Source organism: Peromyscus maniculatus, chromosome 5, assembly GCF_049852395.1.
Source record: "Peromyscus maniculatus bairdii isolate BWxNUB_F1_BW_parent chromosome 5, HU_Pman_BW_mat_3.1, whole genome shotgun sequence".
Classification (NCBI taxonomy): domain Eukaryota; kingdom Metazoa; phylum Chordata; class Mammalia; order Rodentia; family Cricetidae; genus Peromyscus; species Peromyscus maniculatus.
The window spans coordinates 71175631-71194441 of record NC_134856.1 but is presented as its reverse complement, the minus strand read 5'-3'; the positions used below and the strand labels follow the sequence as shown (position 1 = coordinate 71194441).

The 18811-nt window shown below is 44.0% G+C and overlaps 1 protein-coding gene across 19 annotated transcripts in view; it reads right to left on the bottom strand.

Moving 5' to 3' along the window:
• Positions 1-18811, bottom strand: part of Arhgap21 (Rho GTPase activating protein 21) — a 128467-nt gene that overhangs the window by 93969 nt on the left and 15687 nt on the right. For 4 of the 19 annotated variants that reach the window (XM_076572565.1, XM_076572568.1, XM_076572572.1 and 1 more), the window contains exon 1: positions 8627-8784. The exons of 8 other annotated variants lie outside the window; for them this stretch is intronic. In XM_076572565.1, coding sequence (XP_076428680.1) covers positions 8627-8710 — 84 coding nt within the window. In that variant the 5' untranslated portion in view covers positions 8711-8784. Of the gene's footprint in view, positions 1-8617; positions 8785-18811 lie in introns of those variants that run through there. 7 more of the 19 variants (XM_076572562.1, XM_076572564.1, XM_042278028.2 and 4 more) reach the window with 6 other exon arrangements.

Sequence of the window (18811 nt, the reverse complement as noted above, 5' to 3'; positions counted from 1 at the left end):
AAAGGGTCACGTGGCACAAAACACAAAATGGAAGGTGCCTTCCACTCAGCAGTCTGCTTAACAACCAAAGCTTATGCAGGAGGGGGAATGTTGGGAGGTGGCCTAGAAAGATGACTCTTGCTGTTCTTGCCAAGGACCTGAGAGTTTGGTTCCTAGCACCCACATGACAGCTCACAGCCATCTACAACACCAGTTCCAGGGAATCTGACACCTTCTTCTGGCCTCCATGGGTACCAGGCATACATGAGATTCATACACATACATGCAGGCAAACACACCCACATTAAAAATAAAAATTTACGCTGGGCGGTGGTGGCGCACACCTTTAATCCCAGCACTCGGGAGGCAGAGCCAGGCAGATCTCTGTGAGTTCGAGGCCAGCCTGGGCTACCAAGTGAGTCCCAGGAAAGGCGCAAAGCTACACAGAGAAACCCTGTCTCGAAAAACCAAAATAAAATAAAAATAAAAAAATAAAAAAAATAAAAATAAAAAATAAAAATTTACTTCTTTGTAAAAGATGTATTTAAATAAAATGAAATTATCTCTTTTAAAAAAGAAAGAAAAAAGAACTCAGGTGCTCAGCTCCACAGCCTCTGAAGAACTGAAGTCCACCATCAACAACAGGATCCTTCCCCAGGTGAACCAAGAGCCAGGATGAATGAGTGTGTTGTGACTGATGCTGCCCACAACCCTAGGAAAGTATGCTTCTATTTCTACCCAAGAAGAAACTGAGATAATAATGTTCTCTCAGCCATTAAGTTGCAGGGGTAATCTGCTACTCAGTAATAGATAACTAACATTCTACCATGTACACAAGCCAAACTCAAATAATAGCTCTGAAGCAATGGCTTCCAGACAGGGCTCAGCAGATGACAAAGAGCAGTGAGCCTGAGAGGACGAAGGGAGCCTATGATCACCCTCACTTCTACACAGTTTGTAAGACCTCGGCACAGGGAAAGGAAATCCAGGCAGGGAAGACTGAGTTCACAGGGCTGAACCAGAGAGAGAGATCAGGGGATTTTACCCCAGAAGCCCAGTCCTAAGAAACCAGGGTTAGTCTGCCAGAAGGAAGGACCTCTTGAAAGGATGGATGGCCAGTCCCTGAAAATCACACAGGACCAGGAACACAGCCTGTTCCCACCAGCAAGAAAGAGAACATGCAGTCAGTAGTGATACACCAAGCAAAATACTTAAGGGTACTGCCCACTAACAGGGTGGATCTGCCCCCAACTGAAAGTGAACTGGTCCACCTAATAATGGTTATAAACACGGCCATCAAGACGAAGAGGAAAGGGTTCTTATTCGCCAAGAACTGCAGGCCCTGGCCAGTACCCACTGGTGCATGGGAACTGCTACCTGTAGGGCCGTAGGGATGGTAGAGCAAACGGGAGGCTCACACATACCACCCGGAGGGGAAGAAGCCTGGACAAAGTGAGACTTCATATGAAACAGAGGGGACAGAACTGCTGTGGCTGACCATGATGCTCAGGAACTGGACATCCAGGACTAGGCCAATGCATCAGAAAAGAAAAGAAAACAGCTAGCAGGGATCTGCGGGGGGGGGGGGGGGGGGGGGGGGGGACGGACGGGACTCCATTTACCAGGGCAGCGCCAAATGCCAAGATGCTGCACGTGCGCTCGCGCTCTCTCTCTCTCTCTCTCTCTCTCTCTCTCTCTCTCTCTCTCTCTAAGTCAGCACTAAGAATGAAGATACAGCCTTGTGACGAGCAACAGGGATGGCATCATCACAGGAAGCGGCAGGGGTCCAACAGTGGCATTTTAACCTTCATTACAAGATGAAATTCAGGAATGAGTGTCCCGGTGAGAACGGTACCAAAGGGCCCGAGTCAGAAATGATAGAGAAGAGTAATAAAACACTGTTCCGAAATGTGGTCCAACCTTCGCCGCCACCTGCCTCCAAAGAGTGGGGAAATGTCACAGGAGAGGCAAATCTCACTAGGCTACAGGACTGCTGTCAGGAGGGTGGTGAGAGGGGTCGGCCACAGGGGGATGGTGGCTGGCCTCGTCAAGTGGACTGTGAGGAACGGAAAATAAAGGGGTGCATGCATGGAGAAAGATGGGAAGCAGTGAGAAGGAGCTGCTGTCTTCGTGTCCTATGCCATCTTCATCTTTCCTCTCTCCTGTTCTGATTACTGACCTAGGCCAAACCTTCTCTCCTACTCCGCCAACGGTTCATCGGTTTTTAAACTCGTTACTTCTTAAACATTCTGAATGTGGCTTTATGGCTCCTAACTTAAAGCCAGATGAGTGGTTGAGCCCAATTTTCTCTAAGAGAAAATACAGTATAAGACAGACACATACTGCACTTGGAGAGAGACATCCGCAGGCCTCTTGCTGATGAAGTGAGCAGAGCCCACGGCTGCTGCATTTGCTTGTGCCTGCATAAACCGCAGGAAAATCAAGCACGGTGTTCTTTAATGCACCAAGTGAAGTTCATTCTAAGAACTTCCCCAGTCAGTCTCTGAACCCAAGGCCACTCGGAGAAGTAACCTCACCAACTATGACTTAACCATTAACCACGGTACAAAGCACAATTAAAATGGCATTTCTCAAACATACAGCAGTATGTAAACCATATCTTATTTTGTTAGAATTGAGAATCCTTGGAAATCACCACATTAGTTTAACAGGCGGCCCAACCTGTCTTGTTGAGTCTGACTGTCAGAACATCTTGCTTTGCATCATGGCGGCTGTGGGAACCTGGGCAGGGGACTGAACCTCCCACTTTAGTTTCTGCCTGTGCAAAAACAGGAATGTGACAGTTAGACCATCACCGTGGGGTTATCAGAAGCACTGAACAAGGTTCCATATCTGAAATGCCTGCCACCTACTTTTAATCACTCTGAAAGCGCTGAACTAAAATTCCTCGTGGCCTTTATCATCATTGCACAGGCTTCCTATGACAGGGCTCACCTCAGAGCTAATGGCGGAACAGTGCTGCTTCCTCCTCCTCCTGAGACCGAGGGTGTGAGAGCTTTGGTCCTGAGACCTGGGCTAACAGTCCTTATACACCAGTGGTTCAACACACAGCTGGCTCCGCTTGGACCTCTCTCAACAGTGACGAAGAAGCCTCTGTTCTCCCATCCCCATGTCGCCTGACCTCATCTCCAAGTCCTACCTGTGTTCATCCTGTATCTGTCCCACTCACTAGTGTGTTTTTCAAGTGCCACTCCCAGCGGATGTCACCTGCGCATCTTAAGAAGGCCATTTGTACGGAATGAGCAGCAAACAGAATGAGCAGACAGAAGACTCCAGATGCATACGCACAAAGCTATGAACAGGGCTGTCCTGGAAGTAAGGAGTACAGCCCATTTACAGCACTGTGTCCATTAGGAAACAAAACCTTCGGGATCTTTGCCGAAAGTCCCTGTGAAGCCCCTAGCTGGTTAAAGTAGTAATAATTAAATACCTTCTATGTTAGTGAAATACAAAACATGAAAAACTGAGATTATTGGTTTTCTTGGAGGAGTATATTGGATTTGGGGTAGGGAGGGTACTGGTATTGGTACTGGGGTGGGGGGTAGCTGTAAAGTGACTATGACCTCCTGATGCTCTTGCCTCCACCTCACAAGTGCTGAAATTGCAAGCATGTGCTGCAACACCCAGTTGCACTGGCGATCTAACCCAGGACTTCTGCCTGCTGCTAAGCAAGCACTCTGTCAACTGAGCTGCAGCCCTGGCCTTGAAGGATACTCAGCAATTTATTACAGCAAAGATACAGAAGCAGGGGGTCTTCGCCAGGGTTCCCATTGCTGTGAAGAGACACCAGGACCAGAGCGACCCTTGTAAAGGAAAGCATTTCATTGGGGCTGGCTTACAGTTCAGAAGTTTAGTCCGGTATCATCATGGGGGGCGGGGGGATGACAGCATGCAGGCAGACAGGGTGCTGGAGAGGTAGTGAGAGCTCTACATCTGGATCCACAGCAGCAGGAAGAGACAGTGAGCCACTCAGCCTGGCTTGAGCTTCTGAGACCTCAAAGCCCACCCCCAATGGCACACTTCCTCCAACAAGGCCACACCTCCTAACAGTGCCACACCCTATAGTCCCACGTGAGTCATTGTTATTAAAACCACCAGAGGGGACTAGAGAAATGCTAGTCAACAAAGTGCTACCCACACAAGCACAAGGGCCTGAGTTCAATTCCCCAGAACCCACACAAAAATGCCAGGCATGGTAGCCTGGGCTTTAAATCCCAGCGCTGGAGAGGCCGAGAGGCAGATCCCTGGGGCTCAGTAGATAGTCAGCCTAGCCTAATCAGAGAACCTCGGGCCCTATCACTAAAAAGCCCAGGAGACTGGAGTGGTGGTGTTCACCTTTAATCCCAGTACTCTGTAGGCAGAGGTAGGTGGATCTCTATGAGTTCAAGGCCAGCGTGGTCTACACAGCCAGTTCCAGAACAGCCAGGGCCACATAGAGGCCCTGTCTAAAAAAAGAAAAAGAAAAAGAAAAACAACAATTCTAGTAGATGCTACCTAAGGAATGGCACCTAAGGTTGTCCTCTGGTCTCCAAGTGCATGCACACATGCACATACAGATGCACACACACTTGTATACAGACACACCTGAAAACATACAAAGAAGCAATTTAAATGCCCAACAAATGTATTTAAAATATATAATTTTCTAGCTAGAATATTAGTTATTAAAAACAAAGCCATGGGGACTAGATGGCTCAGCAGTTAAGAGTCCCTGTTGCGCTTGCTGAGTACCTAAATTTGGTTCCCAGCATCTACATAGGGTTGCTCACAACCACCTTTAACTCCAGCTGCAGGAGAATCCCACATCCTCTCCTGGCCTCCATGAACACCTGCACTCAACATGCACACACACACACACACACACACACACACACACACACACACACAAACACATACATAAAAAAAATAATTCTTTTATGAAGCCTTTAAAATGGGGCTAGGGGTGGAGAGAGAGGTGTTCACAATATGACTCCAGTTTGTAAAAACTATGAACTACTCAAAACACTCAAAAGCACTTGGAAAACACTGGTCATATAATAACCAGATATTAGTAGGAGTGATAGCTGAATGACTAAAATGTGTAAATCAATTTTAACTTATAGCTCTCATTTTGTACATGATCATTCAACTTACATGTAATTTTAATTTCCAATATCAATTTCATATGGTATTGCCTCTATGAGCACTGTCTCAAACTAGAATACATGAACAATAACAGTAAGCACACATCAAATATAACGTGCCAGGCACTGTGTTAAATGCTGAACCACGCTCCCTAGTTTTCATCTTCACGGTCATCCCTGATGTCCACACTATTTGAGGTGCACAAAGTTAGCAGCATATGGCCATCAAGAACCATCATTACCTCTGCCTTAGGTATTCGGGGACACTAAACTTGGCATCCTTCTCCACTATCCTGTCTCCCTACAGCAGTGAAAAATGCAGCAACCAACATGACCTTGATCAGAATTCTCAGTGTGCCACACTGACCAGCATTGTGCCCATGATGGCATTTCCTGATTCCTAGTTTATCATTTCTTCATCTCAAATTTGTTTCCCTTTTTCACCCACCATTTCATTTACTCCCTTTCTTCCTCATCCTCTGCACACCTTCCCTATCAATATCACATGCTTTTATCCAGCAACATTCTAGGGCACAGCTTAGCTTCAATGATGGAATCAAGGGAACCAAGTACGACCCTAAGTCTACTATAAATCACAAGTTGCACACTGGAAGCCTAGAGCCACATCTGCCTACCATTGGTATTTGCTTCAGAGCCTACTGTTCTGTAATTTTTTAATAAGTCATCAATGTTTAAAAGATATGGCAAGTTCACATACAAATCGGAAAATTTAGCTTCTTTTAAAAATAAAGTATCTTGAGGGACTAGAGACGAGGCTTAGAAGTTAAGAGCACTTGCTGCTTTTGCAAAGGACCTGGGCTCGGTTCCCAGCACCAACACAGTGGCTCCCAACCATCCATGACTCCAGTTCCAGGGGATCCAACCCTGTTGTGGAATATTACTTTAACTATGTAAGAATGTTTTACATTTGTTTATGTTGCAGAATGTTACTTTAACTATGTAAAGACGTGTTGCATTTGCTTATGCTGTATTTGTTTAACTATGTAAAGTTGTGTTACATTTGTTTCACCTTGCCTGCCTAAGGCACCTGATTGTTCTAATAAAAAACTGAATGGCCAATAGCTAAGCAGTAGAGGAATAGGCAAGGCAGGCAGGCAGAAAGAATCTGTAGGAGGAATCTAGGCTCAGAAAAGAAGAGAACAAGGAGGAAAGGGAGAGAAGCCCAGAGCCTGCCAGCCAGGCAGCTGCCAGCCAGCCAGACATGGAGGAAGTAGGAAAGCAGAATATACAGAATGAAAAAGGTTAAAAGCCCTGAGGCAAAACATAATGAAGAGAAACAGGTTAAAATAAGTCATAAGCACTAGTGGGACAAGCCTAAACTAAGGCCAAGCATTCATAGTTAATAATAAGTCTCTGTGTCATGATTTGGGGGCTGGCAGCCCAAGAAAGCCTGCTACACAACCCCCTCTTCTGAGCTCTGCCGGCACCAGCTATGTGTGTTACTACACACACACACACACACACACACACACACACACACAGGCAGAATCTGTCACCCCCAGGTCCGGCAGAGGAGCTGTCTCCGAGAGCTTGCTCTTCTGTCATCTGTGGTCTCTAATACCTGCCTCCATGCAGGTCTCTTCACTCTTTCAAGCTCAGGCTGGCCTTGAACTCCTGATCCTCTTGCCTCTGCATCCAAGTGCTGCGATTACAGGTATGTGCCATCACACCTGACCAGTCTCTTCGCTCTTTCTTTACTCCATTCATACTTCAATTGTAAGTCTGGCCTCAAAGGTACTACATCTGTGACTTCTATTAAATACTTGTAAGTAGCCAGGCAGTGGTGGCACACGCCTTTAATCTCAGCACTGGAGAGGCAGGGGTGGGCGATCTGAGTTCAAGGCTAGTCTGGCCTACAGAGTGAGTTTCAAGACAGCCAAGACTACAAAGAGAAACCCAGCAAACAAACAAAAAACTTTTCTTTTTTTCTGGTTTTTCGAGACAGGGTTTCTCTGTGTAGCTTTGTGCCTTTCCTGGATCTCGCTCTGTAGATCAGGCTGGCCTCAAACTCACAGAGATCCGCCTGCCTCTGCCTCCCAAGTGCTGGGATTAAAGGCGTGCGCCACCACCGCCTGGCCAAACAAAATACTTTTAAGTAATGGCATCAAAATCACACGAGACGGTGTCCTGTGCCATTTTCCTTATGCTACATTCTGCAAACTCTCTGAGAGATGCCACTAGCTAAGTGGCCAACAAGATGGAAACCACAGGAAAGGCAGCAACAGCAGCTCTGCAACAGTCGGGCCAGGGCACACACCAACTTCTCAGGATCAGCAGCTGCATCGCCTCATCCTGGGGCACCTATGGTACACTTAACACTCCTCTGGGGTTAGCTATGACCAAGAAGCTTCAGACTTCGAACAAGAAAGTTTCCTTACGAATAGTGATGGAGCAAGTATAAAGCACAGAGCTCAAGTTTCAGCTTCACTAGGCTCCTGATATCATGAATTTTAAATGTTAAGATAATTGCAGTATTCTTTTATTCTCTTAGCAGCCATGTAAAACCCATATTTTTATGGTAATGTAAATGCATTAGGGTGAGTACTAGAAAGTGCATTGAGGGATCAATCTTAGCCTGGAAGAAACAGACACTCAATGACCTCTATCTCTAATTTTTCTGATTTATTGGTCTATTGCATCCATGCTAAACTATGGAACTATTTTCCAGGCCTGGAAAAATAGGACATATAGAAAAGAACTGAGACCCGAATGTTCTGCTTGGAACAAATTTCAAGTCTCCCAACCTAGGAAGCTTGTGTCCGGCCTGCGGAAGAACTGAGACATACCTGGGGTGTGGCTGGGTCTTCTGTGTTTTAAAAGCCATTAGGCTGAGCATGTACAACATGATTTACGGCTTACTGAAGCACTCTACCTGCTAAGAGCATTGATGGGATGCACAGAGAACGAACGGTTTGCTTCTTAGAGAACACTCAAGAGCGGAGAGCTATTCTAAGAAATATGCACAGCAAGTTTTCTCTACTGCAAAACAACAGTTTTCAGAAAAGCCTGGCTCGTAACACGGAAAGTTCAGAAAGGAACTTCTTTCAATACCACTGTGAAAGAAATAGAACCGTATTTTTTTGCAAATAAAAAGCTTGCTAAAAGGTAGCTCATTCCAGACTCCCACTACCTTAACACAGTCCTAAACTCTTTGGAAGGCTGTGCTGTCTGCCTTCTTTTACACCTGCATTGTTTGCATATTTATTAGTTTTGTGTCAAGTAATTCATGCCCACTTCCCCTCCCCCACCACGCAAGGCTCTACAAACAGCATCCTCTGTACTACTTGAGTGAACTAAGTCTCTCAGAGTAATTCAGATCCTCAGATTTACCATACGCCATGTGCAAAAACCTAATTAATCAGCAGAAAGTAGGAAAAGACGACTGCAACAAGGCGATGTTCTCACGTTAAGCATTTCCACTCTGCTCTACAGTCACAGCAGCCTCAAATTAAAAAGCAAGAGCATGCACCCACCCGACACACCTGGCCACTCCAGGCACAGTACAGATTGCAGAGCAGACCCCAGTTGTGGTTGATCATGCAGTCCAGCAGCCTGAACTGGGCCATGTCTGCTATAGCGCAGTCTTCTTCATCCTCTGACTCAGCTTCTGTCAGCAAGCAGCGCTCCCTCCCTCCGCAGTCAAGTGCGCACAGAGGCCCTTCCCCTCCCTTTCCTGTCTGAGCCGCGTCAGCAGCTGGCCAAGCTGCATCACCCTCCCAAACGCTAGGATATTATTACATCACGCAGGAAAGCCTGTCTCACAGCAGTCTCGGTCTGTATTTAGCATCACTTCGTTTTTTGCTGTCTTCTTCTTCTGGGGAATTGTGAGCTGGCATTTACTTAGTCAATAAAAGCACTGCTTAGGGAAGCGGTGCAATAAACTAACCATGCTATCTACATTCCACAGCAAAGCAATTCCAACAGAAGAACCGATGATGACGTGACTTATCCTTCTTAATCTCGGCAGGACCGTACACCTTCCATTCGCTCTCACCCCAGGTAGCACATCAGCACTTGGGCACTATTTCCCTAACTCCTGCCCAGCAAGAGGCCAGGGAGGAAGTGAGAAGCAGGGGTTCAAGGCACCCAGACTCCGCTTCCTCCTCAATGGCTGCCTGCTAGCAGAGCAACAAGGAGGGAATGGTTTAACCTTTGAACTCCAAATCATGTTTGTAAATGAGTAACACCTGCATGGGCCTTTTAGCATGAACAACCATACCAAGATTAAAAGAGAAGGGGCTCCCAGTCATTCTTATTAGTATGCCCAAGGCTGGTTTCCCTTCTTATCTAAGTTAGAATTCTCTCCTTGACCCACTTTCTCCTTTCTTACGCTCTCCCTGGATGATGTCATCCTCCAGGCTCATGACTATGAATTACTCTCAACCCTCTCCAATGCCACCCTTTCTCCAAAGCCCCAATTTGCATGACTGAGCCCCTGCTAAGCCCGGGTACCTAGATGGACTACATGCCCCAAACAGAGCTCATTCTCTTCCCTCTCCCGACCTCCCAGCACCAATCATCTCCTAATCTACATAACGACAGGGCAGTTCAAGCCCTTGGTTACCAAACAGCAAACAGTCATCCTGGAGTCCCTTCTCTCTACCCAGCTACCAAATCTGTCACTTCTAAAAGGCTGTCCCTTTCTTACCCCTCTGCCTCCCGCTGAATTAAACTCCCAGAAGCTTTCTCCTGGGTTGGTCTCTCAACCACTCTGTCACACCTCTCTGAAACCTTGCTCCACAGGATTAACAACAGAATATTTTAAGGCAAAGTTAAACACGGGACTACCCAGGTTCCATCACTTCCACCACTGCTTTCTGTCAGGATACAGCACCGTTTCACAAGGTATGTTTCCCACTTCTTCTACAGGACACGGAACGGGAATGAGAATTGCCTTAAAACAGTCACCAGCTGGTCAAATAAGCTTGCTTCCACACTACACAAACTCAGAAATGAGACGATAAAACTCAAAAGAAGAAAAAGACACAAAACCAGAAGTAAACAGCAAGCTGGAGGAGACACGAGAGGATGTGGTAAGCACTGAAAACAGGAGAGAAGTTTCAATGTGCGCACAGCCCAGTCCCTTAAGAGTCCCAGGGAAGCAGAAAGAAGAGCATGTACAAGGAGTTAATTCATGATGCTTTCCCGAAATAAACATTGGAAATCGAAAGAGAATGCCCTCAGAATGGCCATCAACACACGACAAAAACTGGAGCCACTGTGGTGATCTGAACGAGCGACGGCTCCCATCAGTCTTGTACTGGGACACTTGGTCCTCACCTGGGGGTGCTGTTTGGGGGAGGCTGTGAAACCTTCGAGGGGTGGACTCTTGATGGAAGACTGCATCACTGGAGGCAGGCTGTGAATGTTTCTATCCGGGCCTCCCTTCCAGTTTGCTTTCTGCTTAGTGTTTTTAGTGAAAGATGAAAAAACTGCCCGGCGTCGGGCGCTAGCTGTCTGCTGCCAGGCCTCCACCTCCGCCACCATTGCGGACTCCCTGCCATGGACTCCCTGCCATGAACTGTAAACCAAAATAAACTCTTTCCTCCTTAAGTCACTTTTGGTCATGGTGTTTTATCACAGCAATGAAAAATAACCAATATTGCCTAACTGAGGCAGAAAGAGCAAAGTGCCGATGGGAATAGAATTAAATGGCCATTTGACTTTCCCCCAACAAAAACAAACTGCAGCATCAGATTTAAGACATTTTCAGAAAGAAAATGAGTCTGGGAACAACTGCCCAGGCTAGAGCTTTCCATTGTAATAGCCACAGACAAACTTGTGAGACCCCAGGAATTCTGTGTCCTAGGACTTTCCCACAGAACCTATCAGAAAACCACCTCTAGACAATCAAAATTACTAAAGCAACCAGGTGTGGTGACTCACATTTGTAATTAAGGAAGCATGACTCCTGGGCCAGCCTGGGCTACATAGTAAATCACAGGCCAGTGTTGGCTACAAAGAAGGACCCCCATGCCAAATAAATAAACAAACCGATAGATAGATAGATAGATAGATAGATAGATAGATAGATAGATAGATAGATAGATAGGCAAGGGCATGGGAAATAGAGATGGATATTAAACACTCAGCTATTTTAGAATTAACACTAATTGAGAGTTAAAAGGGGAAAGTGGACCTGTAATTCCTGATAGTTTGACAAGGCAGATATAATACAACTTGAAAAACAGATGGGAAAGAAGGGAAGGGCAGTAGTAGAGAAAGAATGGGGGGGGGGGATTGTAACTTCTCAGTGATTACATTCATCGGGTACTACTTTTTTTTTCCAGATTGTTGTGTATGTTGTTTGAGATACAATTAAATGAGTACTCTGGGGGTAAAGAGGAACAGAATGCAATCCCAAAGAAGTTAAACAACACTCCTAACCCTGCCAAGTGTTGTGGCGCACACCTTTAATCCCAGCACTCAAGAGGCAGAAGCAAGAGGATCTCTGTGAGTTCTAGACCAGTCTGGTCTACACAGTGAGTTCCAAAACAGCCAGGACTACATAGTGAGACCCTGTCTCAAACAACACCACCCTCCGAACCCTGAATTTGAAAGGAAAATAGCATGACTTACACTATCTCATTATCTTAACAAACAAACAGCAAATAGGCCTATAACTTAGTAACAATACTATAGCAATATTATTACCACTGTCCTGGTTTGAGTAAGTATAGAGGGTTGATTACAGGACATGAGTGTGTATGTTTGTGTGAAAAGTCTCAGAGTCAATTCATTAGGAATGAACATCTCTAACAGGAAACGAGGTCTTAGAATACTGTGTCCACTCAAAGACACCAGGACATGCTGAAACAATGACTGATTCCAGATCTCAGGCTGTAACAGCAAATAAAATGGAACTAGAAAATAAAAAAACCTTTGGTGATAACTGGGTTTGTGTCTAAAGGATTTAGGAGAAAACTACAAAAGGTCACCAGTGACCAAAAAATCAAATTATAATAAGCTTTGAAAGATATGATATGCTCACATCTACCTGTTAATGATGGATCAACTGGCAGGCAATACCCACACATTCACATCATCTCTAAGGTAATCAAGACCAATTTGTTTCATATATATATATATATATATATATATATATATATATATATATACACACACACACACACACACACACACACACAAGTCAAAGTATCATGTGACTGTTAGATAGGTTTTCTAAAACAACAGTCGATCTCTATCTGTAATTACATATTGACTATCCTAAATTTCAAACAGCCCTGAAAGTGAAAATGTTTTTTTTAACATACTGGTAGTAAAGCTTCACCTAAGCTGAACACAGGCTCTAAGTCTGTGTTTATTCCATGAAGTGCAAATACTCACACAGTTCACAGCCAGAATCTGCATCCTCTAACACTTCCAAGATCTGAGAACTTCTGAACTCTGAACATAAGGAGTTGCAGATCTACTCAATACTAAAAATAAGGTAAAGGACAGCAGGAGTCCAGAGGGAGAGAAAGCACAAGAGTAAAGGAAGAAAAGCCACCAAAAGCAAGACTATCCACCTTGGGACTGTGCTGAGGAATAATTCTTCTGAACACTGTGTGGATATATGTCACTGTGATTGGTTTAATAAACAAGCCGACTGCCCAATAGCTGAACAGGATAAAGTTAGACAGGAGAGCCAAACTGAGAATGATGGGATGAGGAAGGGCAGAGTCAGAAGAGTCACCAGCAAGACACAGAGGGAGCAGATGAACTTGCCATGCCAATAAAGGTACCACCACATGGCAGAGCATAAATAAGGAATATAGGTTAACTTAAAATATAAGAGCTAGTTAATAATAAGCCTGAACTACTGGACAAGCATTGATAATTTATATTAAGCCTCTGAGTGATTATTTGGGATCAGGCGGTCAGAACAGGAAAACTTCGCCTACAGAATTGGAAAAATATTTTCTACCTGAGGTCAGTAAGGTCAGAAAAAGGTCAGATTTCACTTCTCAGGCAGTGAAATCTGAGGCAGGCTTGAAGAAAGTGCAGGATTTACATAGATGAGAAGACACAAGAAAGGTATTTCAGCATAATGAACTTGAACAGACATGACAGACTTCGGGTGTCTCCTGAGTTCAAGGAACCACGGATATGACACTTGCTACCAAGACAAGATGGAGAGCTCCAAGGACGAGGTTAGCTTAGGTCAGATTCAACCTCAACACAGGCTTTCTGTGTGGCTTTGGCCACGTTAATTAAGCTCTCTGAACCTCAGTTTCTACCGTGAAAACACATACAGTCATACATACCTTCCTGGAATGCTGAGAGTGTTGAAATATTCAGTGAGTGTTAATGCTCTTTCTTCAGCACTATAAAATTATCTAAAACGCTCTTTGTCTCATAGCCTACTTCTAGGAAACAGATACTACTGTCTAGAGCTTACAAAGAACTCATCGGTACTTTCAGACTAAACAAACATAGCTCACAAATGTCAGCAGCATAAATGCCTACAGTACAGTAGGAACGAGTACTAAAAGGTTGTGAATACTCAAAACTGAAAACAGATGCAATTACATACTGCATGTTAGAAAGCAGAGCAACTACTACTTTCTTTTGATGTACACATTTATAGGCAAAAAACAAAAAAACAAAACAAAACAAGAAACCAAGGCATAAGCTATATGGCTATTTAACAACAGCCCATATCACCCTCTGCAAAGACTTAATTCCCTAGGGGCTGGAAAGACTTTATTGTTTAAGAGTTCTTCCTGCTCTTCCAGACACCTAACTGTGGTAGACAGCTCACAAAAACTTAACTCCAGTTCCAGGAGATCCAACGCCCTCTTCTGGCTTCCTCAACACCTGCACCCATTTGGCATGCGCGCACACACACACACACACACACACACACACACACACACACACACACACTTTTTTAAAGTCTTTAATGTAATTACTCCAACTATTTAAAATCTGTTCTCATAGTCTATTTTTACCTGAAGACAAAACAATCTAACTAGTATCCTGCTAAAAGCTTAAGTAACTTGGCAAACAAGCTTCTAAAACTGTGCAAAACTAACCAGATAGAAGTAAATTTATTTCTAATGACTGTGTCTGTTCCATTTACAGAAAGGTAAAACAGCCACTCATTAGTCCCCAGCAGATTACAGGTTATAAACCAGCAGTGAAATGAGATGGGCAGAAACAAAGTTAAGTAAATGAATAAACAAAACCAGAATTTATTAAAATAATAAAAATGGAGACACCTCTGATTTAACTCACTAGAAAGGAAAAACTCAAAAAAATACTATCATTTCTCAGTCCTCAAAACACTCTCTGTGAGAACTAACAGATGATCCAGGTTGACCAAACAACAAATAAACAAACCAACACCAGTGGCTTACTGCTCCTAACACTAGTGCTTTTCAAAAGTCAGATATTGGATGCAGACTATAGCAGAGATTCCTTGCACAGTGCCCTCATGAGCCAAAAACAGGTCTGAGCTGGAATGGAACGCAGCAAAGACTTGTTCAGACACTAGAGCCTGTTCCCTGCATCATCACTGGAAGACGTGACAGTGAAAATCTCCTCTGGAAATTAATGTATGTATTCCGGCATATTTAACAGGAGTTCCCGTGCATAAATTTCTGGTTTGCTCTGGACATCAGTCATTCTCTCCCATTTGCTCCTGTCATGTTGTCCTCTCTGCCTGCAACTGTCACCAGTTCTACTCTCGGAAGAAAACAGGAATTCAAACAGATACTTGTGTGGTATGTTCACAATGGTGCTATTCACAGCCTAAGAAACCATACACAAGTGAATGCATAACAACTACACTATGTTCCTACAGCAGGATGCTGCTCACCATAGAAGGAAATGGAGTTCTGACATGTCACACAGCGTGGGAGAAGCACGAAAGCACTGTGCTAAGTGCAGTAGCCAGACAGGAAGAGACGAATGCTGTGTGACTACTGCAAAGGACTGGCAAACCGGTAACCCTGAAATAGAACAGAGGTGGCCAGGGGCTGGGGAGAGGGGGCAGGGTTTCACTCTAGTGTGACGAAAAGACCCTGGGATAAAGAGTGATGATTACATAACATCATGAATATTCTTAGTGTAGCCAGTTATACACTTAAAAATGGTTCAAGTGTGTTTTGCAGTCTATACAGTCACATGCAGCTCCTGAGCCCCATTTCTTTGATTTTCCAAGTTCATGCACCTATGCCATTCACACACACATGAAGACATTCCCATTACCCTGGAAGTTGCCTGTGTGCCTCCTAGTGATGCCCTGGCCTTCAGGCACAAAAACAAACTCAGTTCTGCTTTCTATCACCATGTAATGGTTCTGCAATCATAGTGTTGGGCCCTGATGTCTGTCTGTCTGCCTCTTCTGTTCAGGCTATTTTCCTATCCATCCATCCTCTGTGGCTGTGTAACCACACACAATGCTTGATCTGTTTTCCTATGATAGACAGCTGAGTTGCTTCCAGTCTCCCATGAGCAAGCCCTATGAATACTCCTGTGGGCATCTGCTTTATTTCCCTTGGGGCATCATCTAAGAATGAAAATTCTGGGTCATACTGTAGGTATCTGATGTCAATCATAGGAAGCTATCAAGTCTTTGGGTAAGTGTGCCATTTTAGAGGGCAGTCGCAGTCACCACAATTTCATGTTACCAAACTTTTTTCTTTTCAAATATATTTTGCTGAGATGTAATTCACAGAACAAAATGTACCCATTAAATGCACAATTCATCTTGGCAAATACATGTATACACATAACCATCACTACCACACAAGGTTACCCCCGGTTCCTTCGGGCCTCTGCAATCCATCTTCCCACCAACAGTGCACTCTCCATCACTGGAGCTTATTTTCTCCAGTTCTAGGATTCCCTATAAGTGGAAATGCGTGTGTGTGTATGGATGGATGTATACATATATGTCTAAGTATATATATGTTTATATATATAATAAGAGTATGTACATACACACACACATATACACACACACTCTTTCACATCTTATTTCTCTTTTTGAGATACATCTATATGGTTGCAAGTATCAGCTCATTCTAAGTGCTGAATGGTACTCTACTATGTAATACATTAAAATTTATTTTCTGGTTCATCTGTTGGTAGACACATGGGCTATTTCAAATTTGAAGATGTTAGCTGTTAAGAATATAAACAGCAGCTGGGTGGTGGTGGTGGCAGCGCTCGCCTTTAATCCCACCACTTGGGAGGCAGAGGCAGGCGGATTTCTGTAAGTTCGAGGCCAGCCTGGTCTACAAAGCAAGTTCCAGGACAACCACGGCTGTTAAACAAAAAACCGTCTCAAAAAAAAACAAGTGTGTGTGTGTGTGTGTGTGTGTGTGTGTGTGTGTGTGTGTGTCTAGCGAAAAAGAGACACGTGCTACATGCCTGTAAATTCAGAATGTGAGAGGCTGAGGCAGAAGGACTATCTTGAATTCAAGGCTATCCTGGTATCCCAGGCAATGTAGCTAGTACTAAGTGAACCAGGGATATTACATGGCAAGACTGTCTCAAAATAACACAAATAATTAACTAGAGTGGGCTACATAGTGAATGAGTGCCTGGATTTCTGACAGCTGCCAAAATGTCTTTTTCCACGCTCTGTCATCATGTCAGCTACAGCATGTCAAGTTCAGTTGCTCCTCACTGACCAACACTTGGTATTCTGACTTCTAATTCTGGCCATTCTAATGGGTAGACAGTAGTAGCCAAAACTTTCATGTTTTGAATATACAAAATTGCTGCACAAAATCCTCCATTCCTATGTGGTAGTAATGGCTAACTGGAAAATGAAATTTAAAAGTAACAGCAATCGGGCTGGAGAGATGGTTCAGCAGTTAAGAGCACTGGCTGTTCTCCTAGAGGCTCAGGGTTCAATTCCCAGCACCCACATGGCAGCTCACAACTGTCTGTAACTCCAGTTCTGGGGCGTCTGATACCCTCACACAGACATACATACAAACAAATGAACATAAAATAAAATTACTTTTAAAAAAGTAACAGCAGTATTATTTTACTACTTCCAAGGGAACCTAAATGAAGACGGTCCCACGAACTATCAGAGTTAACTAAGTGTAGTTAAATCACAGCAGCAAATCTCATTGTGACAAAGAACAGCTAATGCTACAAACTAATTTGTTCCCCTCCCCAGTTACTAATAACAATGAACATGTCTGCATGTGCTTTTCATTTATCTTGTCTTGTGGAGTTCAGCTTTTTCCCATTTTTAAAACTAGGCTGTCTTATCACTGAGTCATAAGAATTTTCTGAACAGATTTTGGAAGCAATCCCTTCATCCAAGACAGATTCTGCAAACCTCTCCTCCCTATCTCTGGTTTTAAAAAATATTTATCTGTCTGTCTGTCTATCTACCTATCTAGCTACCTATTTATTTTGTTTTATCGAGACAAGGTTTCTCCGTGTAGCCCTGCCTGGCTGTCCCAGAACTCACTCTATAGACCAGGCTGGCATCGAACTCAGAGAGATCTGCCGCCTCTGACTCCTAAGAGCTGGAATTAAAGGCATGTGCTACCATGTGCAGCCAGAAAACATTTTGTTAATGGCATTTTGCAAGAACAGAAGTTTTAAATTTTGATAAAGTAGAAATAGTCACTATTATTCTCTTCTAGCTAATACTTTTGTCATTTCCCAGAATCTTTGCCAATTCTATTGCTTTACTGGAGCTTTATAATCTGCTTTTATGTTCACATCAGTGATCAATATATTAACTTTTCTGTCCAATGAGACATAAAAAATGATACTTTTTTTTTTCTGTATGTATTTCCACTTGTTGAAAACACTATCCTTTCCCTACTGCATTTGGATGGATGGACAAATAGGTCTCCCAACTCTTTCATTCTTGCATACATCAAGATTATATTGATTCTACACTGTCTTGATTTCCACGGCTTTCAGTCAACATGATACTGTGAGCCCTCCAACTTGGTATTTTTTTTTTTTTCAGTATAGCTTTAGTAACTGTTTGTCCTTTGCATTCCCACATACTTATTTAGTTCTCTTTTTAAAAGCCAGGTGTAGTAAAACACACTTATAGTCCCAGCAGAGGCAGGTGGATCTCTGTGAGTTAGAGGCCAGCCTGGTCTACAGAGTGAGTGCCGGAACAGACAGGGCTATGTAGAGAGACCCTGTCTCAAAAACCAAGCAAACCACCACCAAAAGCCTGCTAGAATTCTAACTGTAACGAAATGGAATCTAACGGAGCAGTTTGTAGCTAACTCTCAGTCTAGTTCCCCTTCAAACATTAAAATAAAGCTCACTTCTAAGTCTCATTTTCCAGCTGCTGTTAGCATATAGAAATAAAGCCTAACAAGGCCTGAGGAGGCAGGAACTAGAAGCCTTTTTGGCTGAGGAAGCTCATTCAGCTAGAGGCCTATTGGCTCAAGCCTTTTCAGGCTGAGGAGTTTTAGAGGTAAGAGGTAGCAGTGGTCTCTTCCTTTGTCTCGCTGATCTTTTAGCATTTACACCAGTATCTGGCTCTGGGTTTTTTATTATAAGACCATTTAGCAATTCGTGTTACACGCCACCAGCCAGGCTCCCCACTTCTCTGTGTGGTAGTGCCCTCTTCACCCCCACTTACCAGAAACCACTCCAATTCAGACCCCTGTAATCCAGAGCCAGGGAAAGAAGCCACCTAAAGCCCCCTCCATACCTGT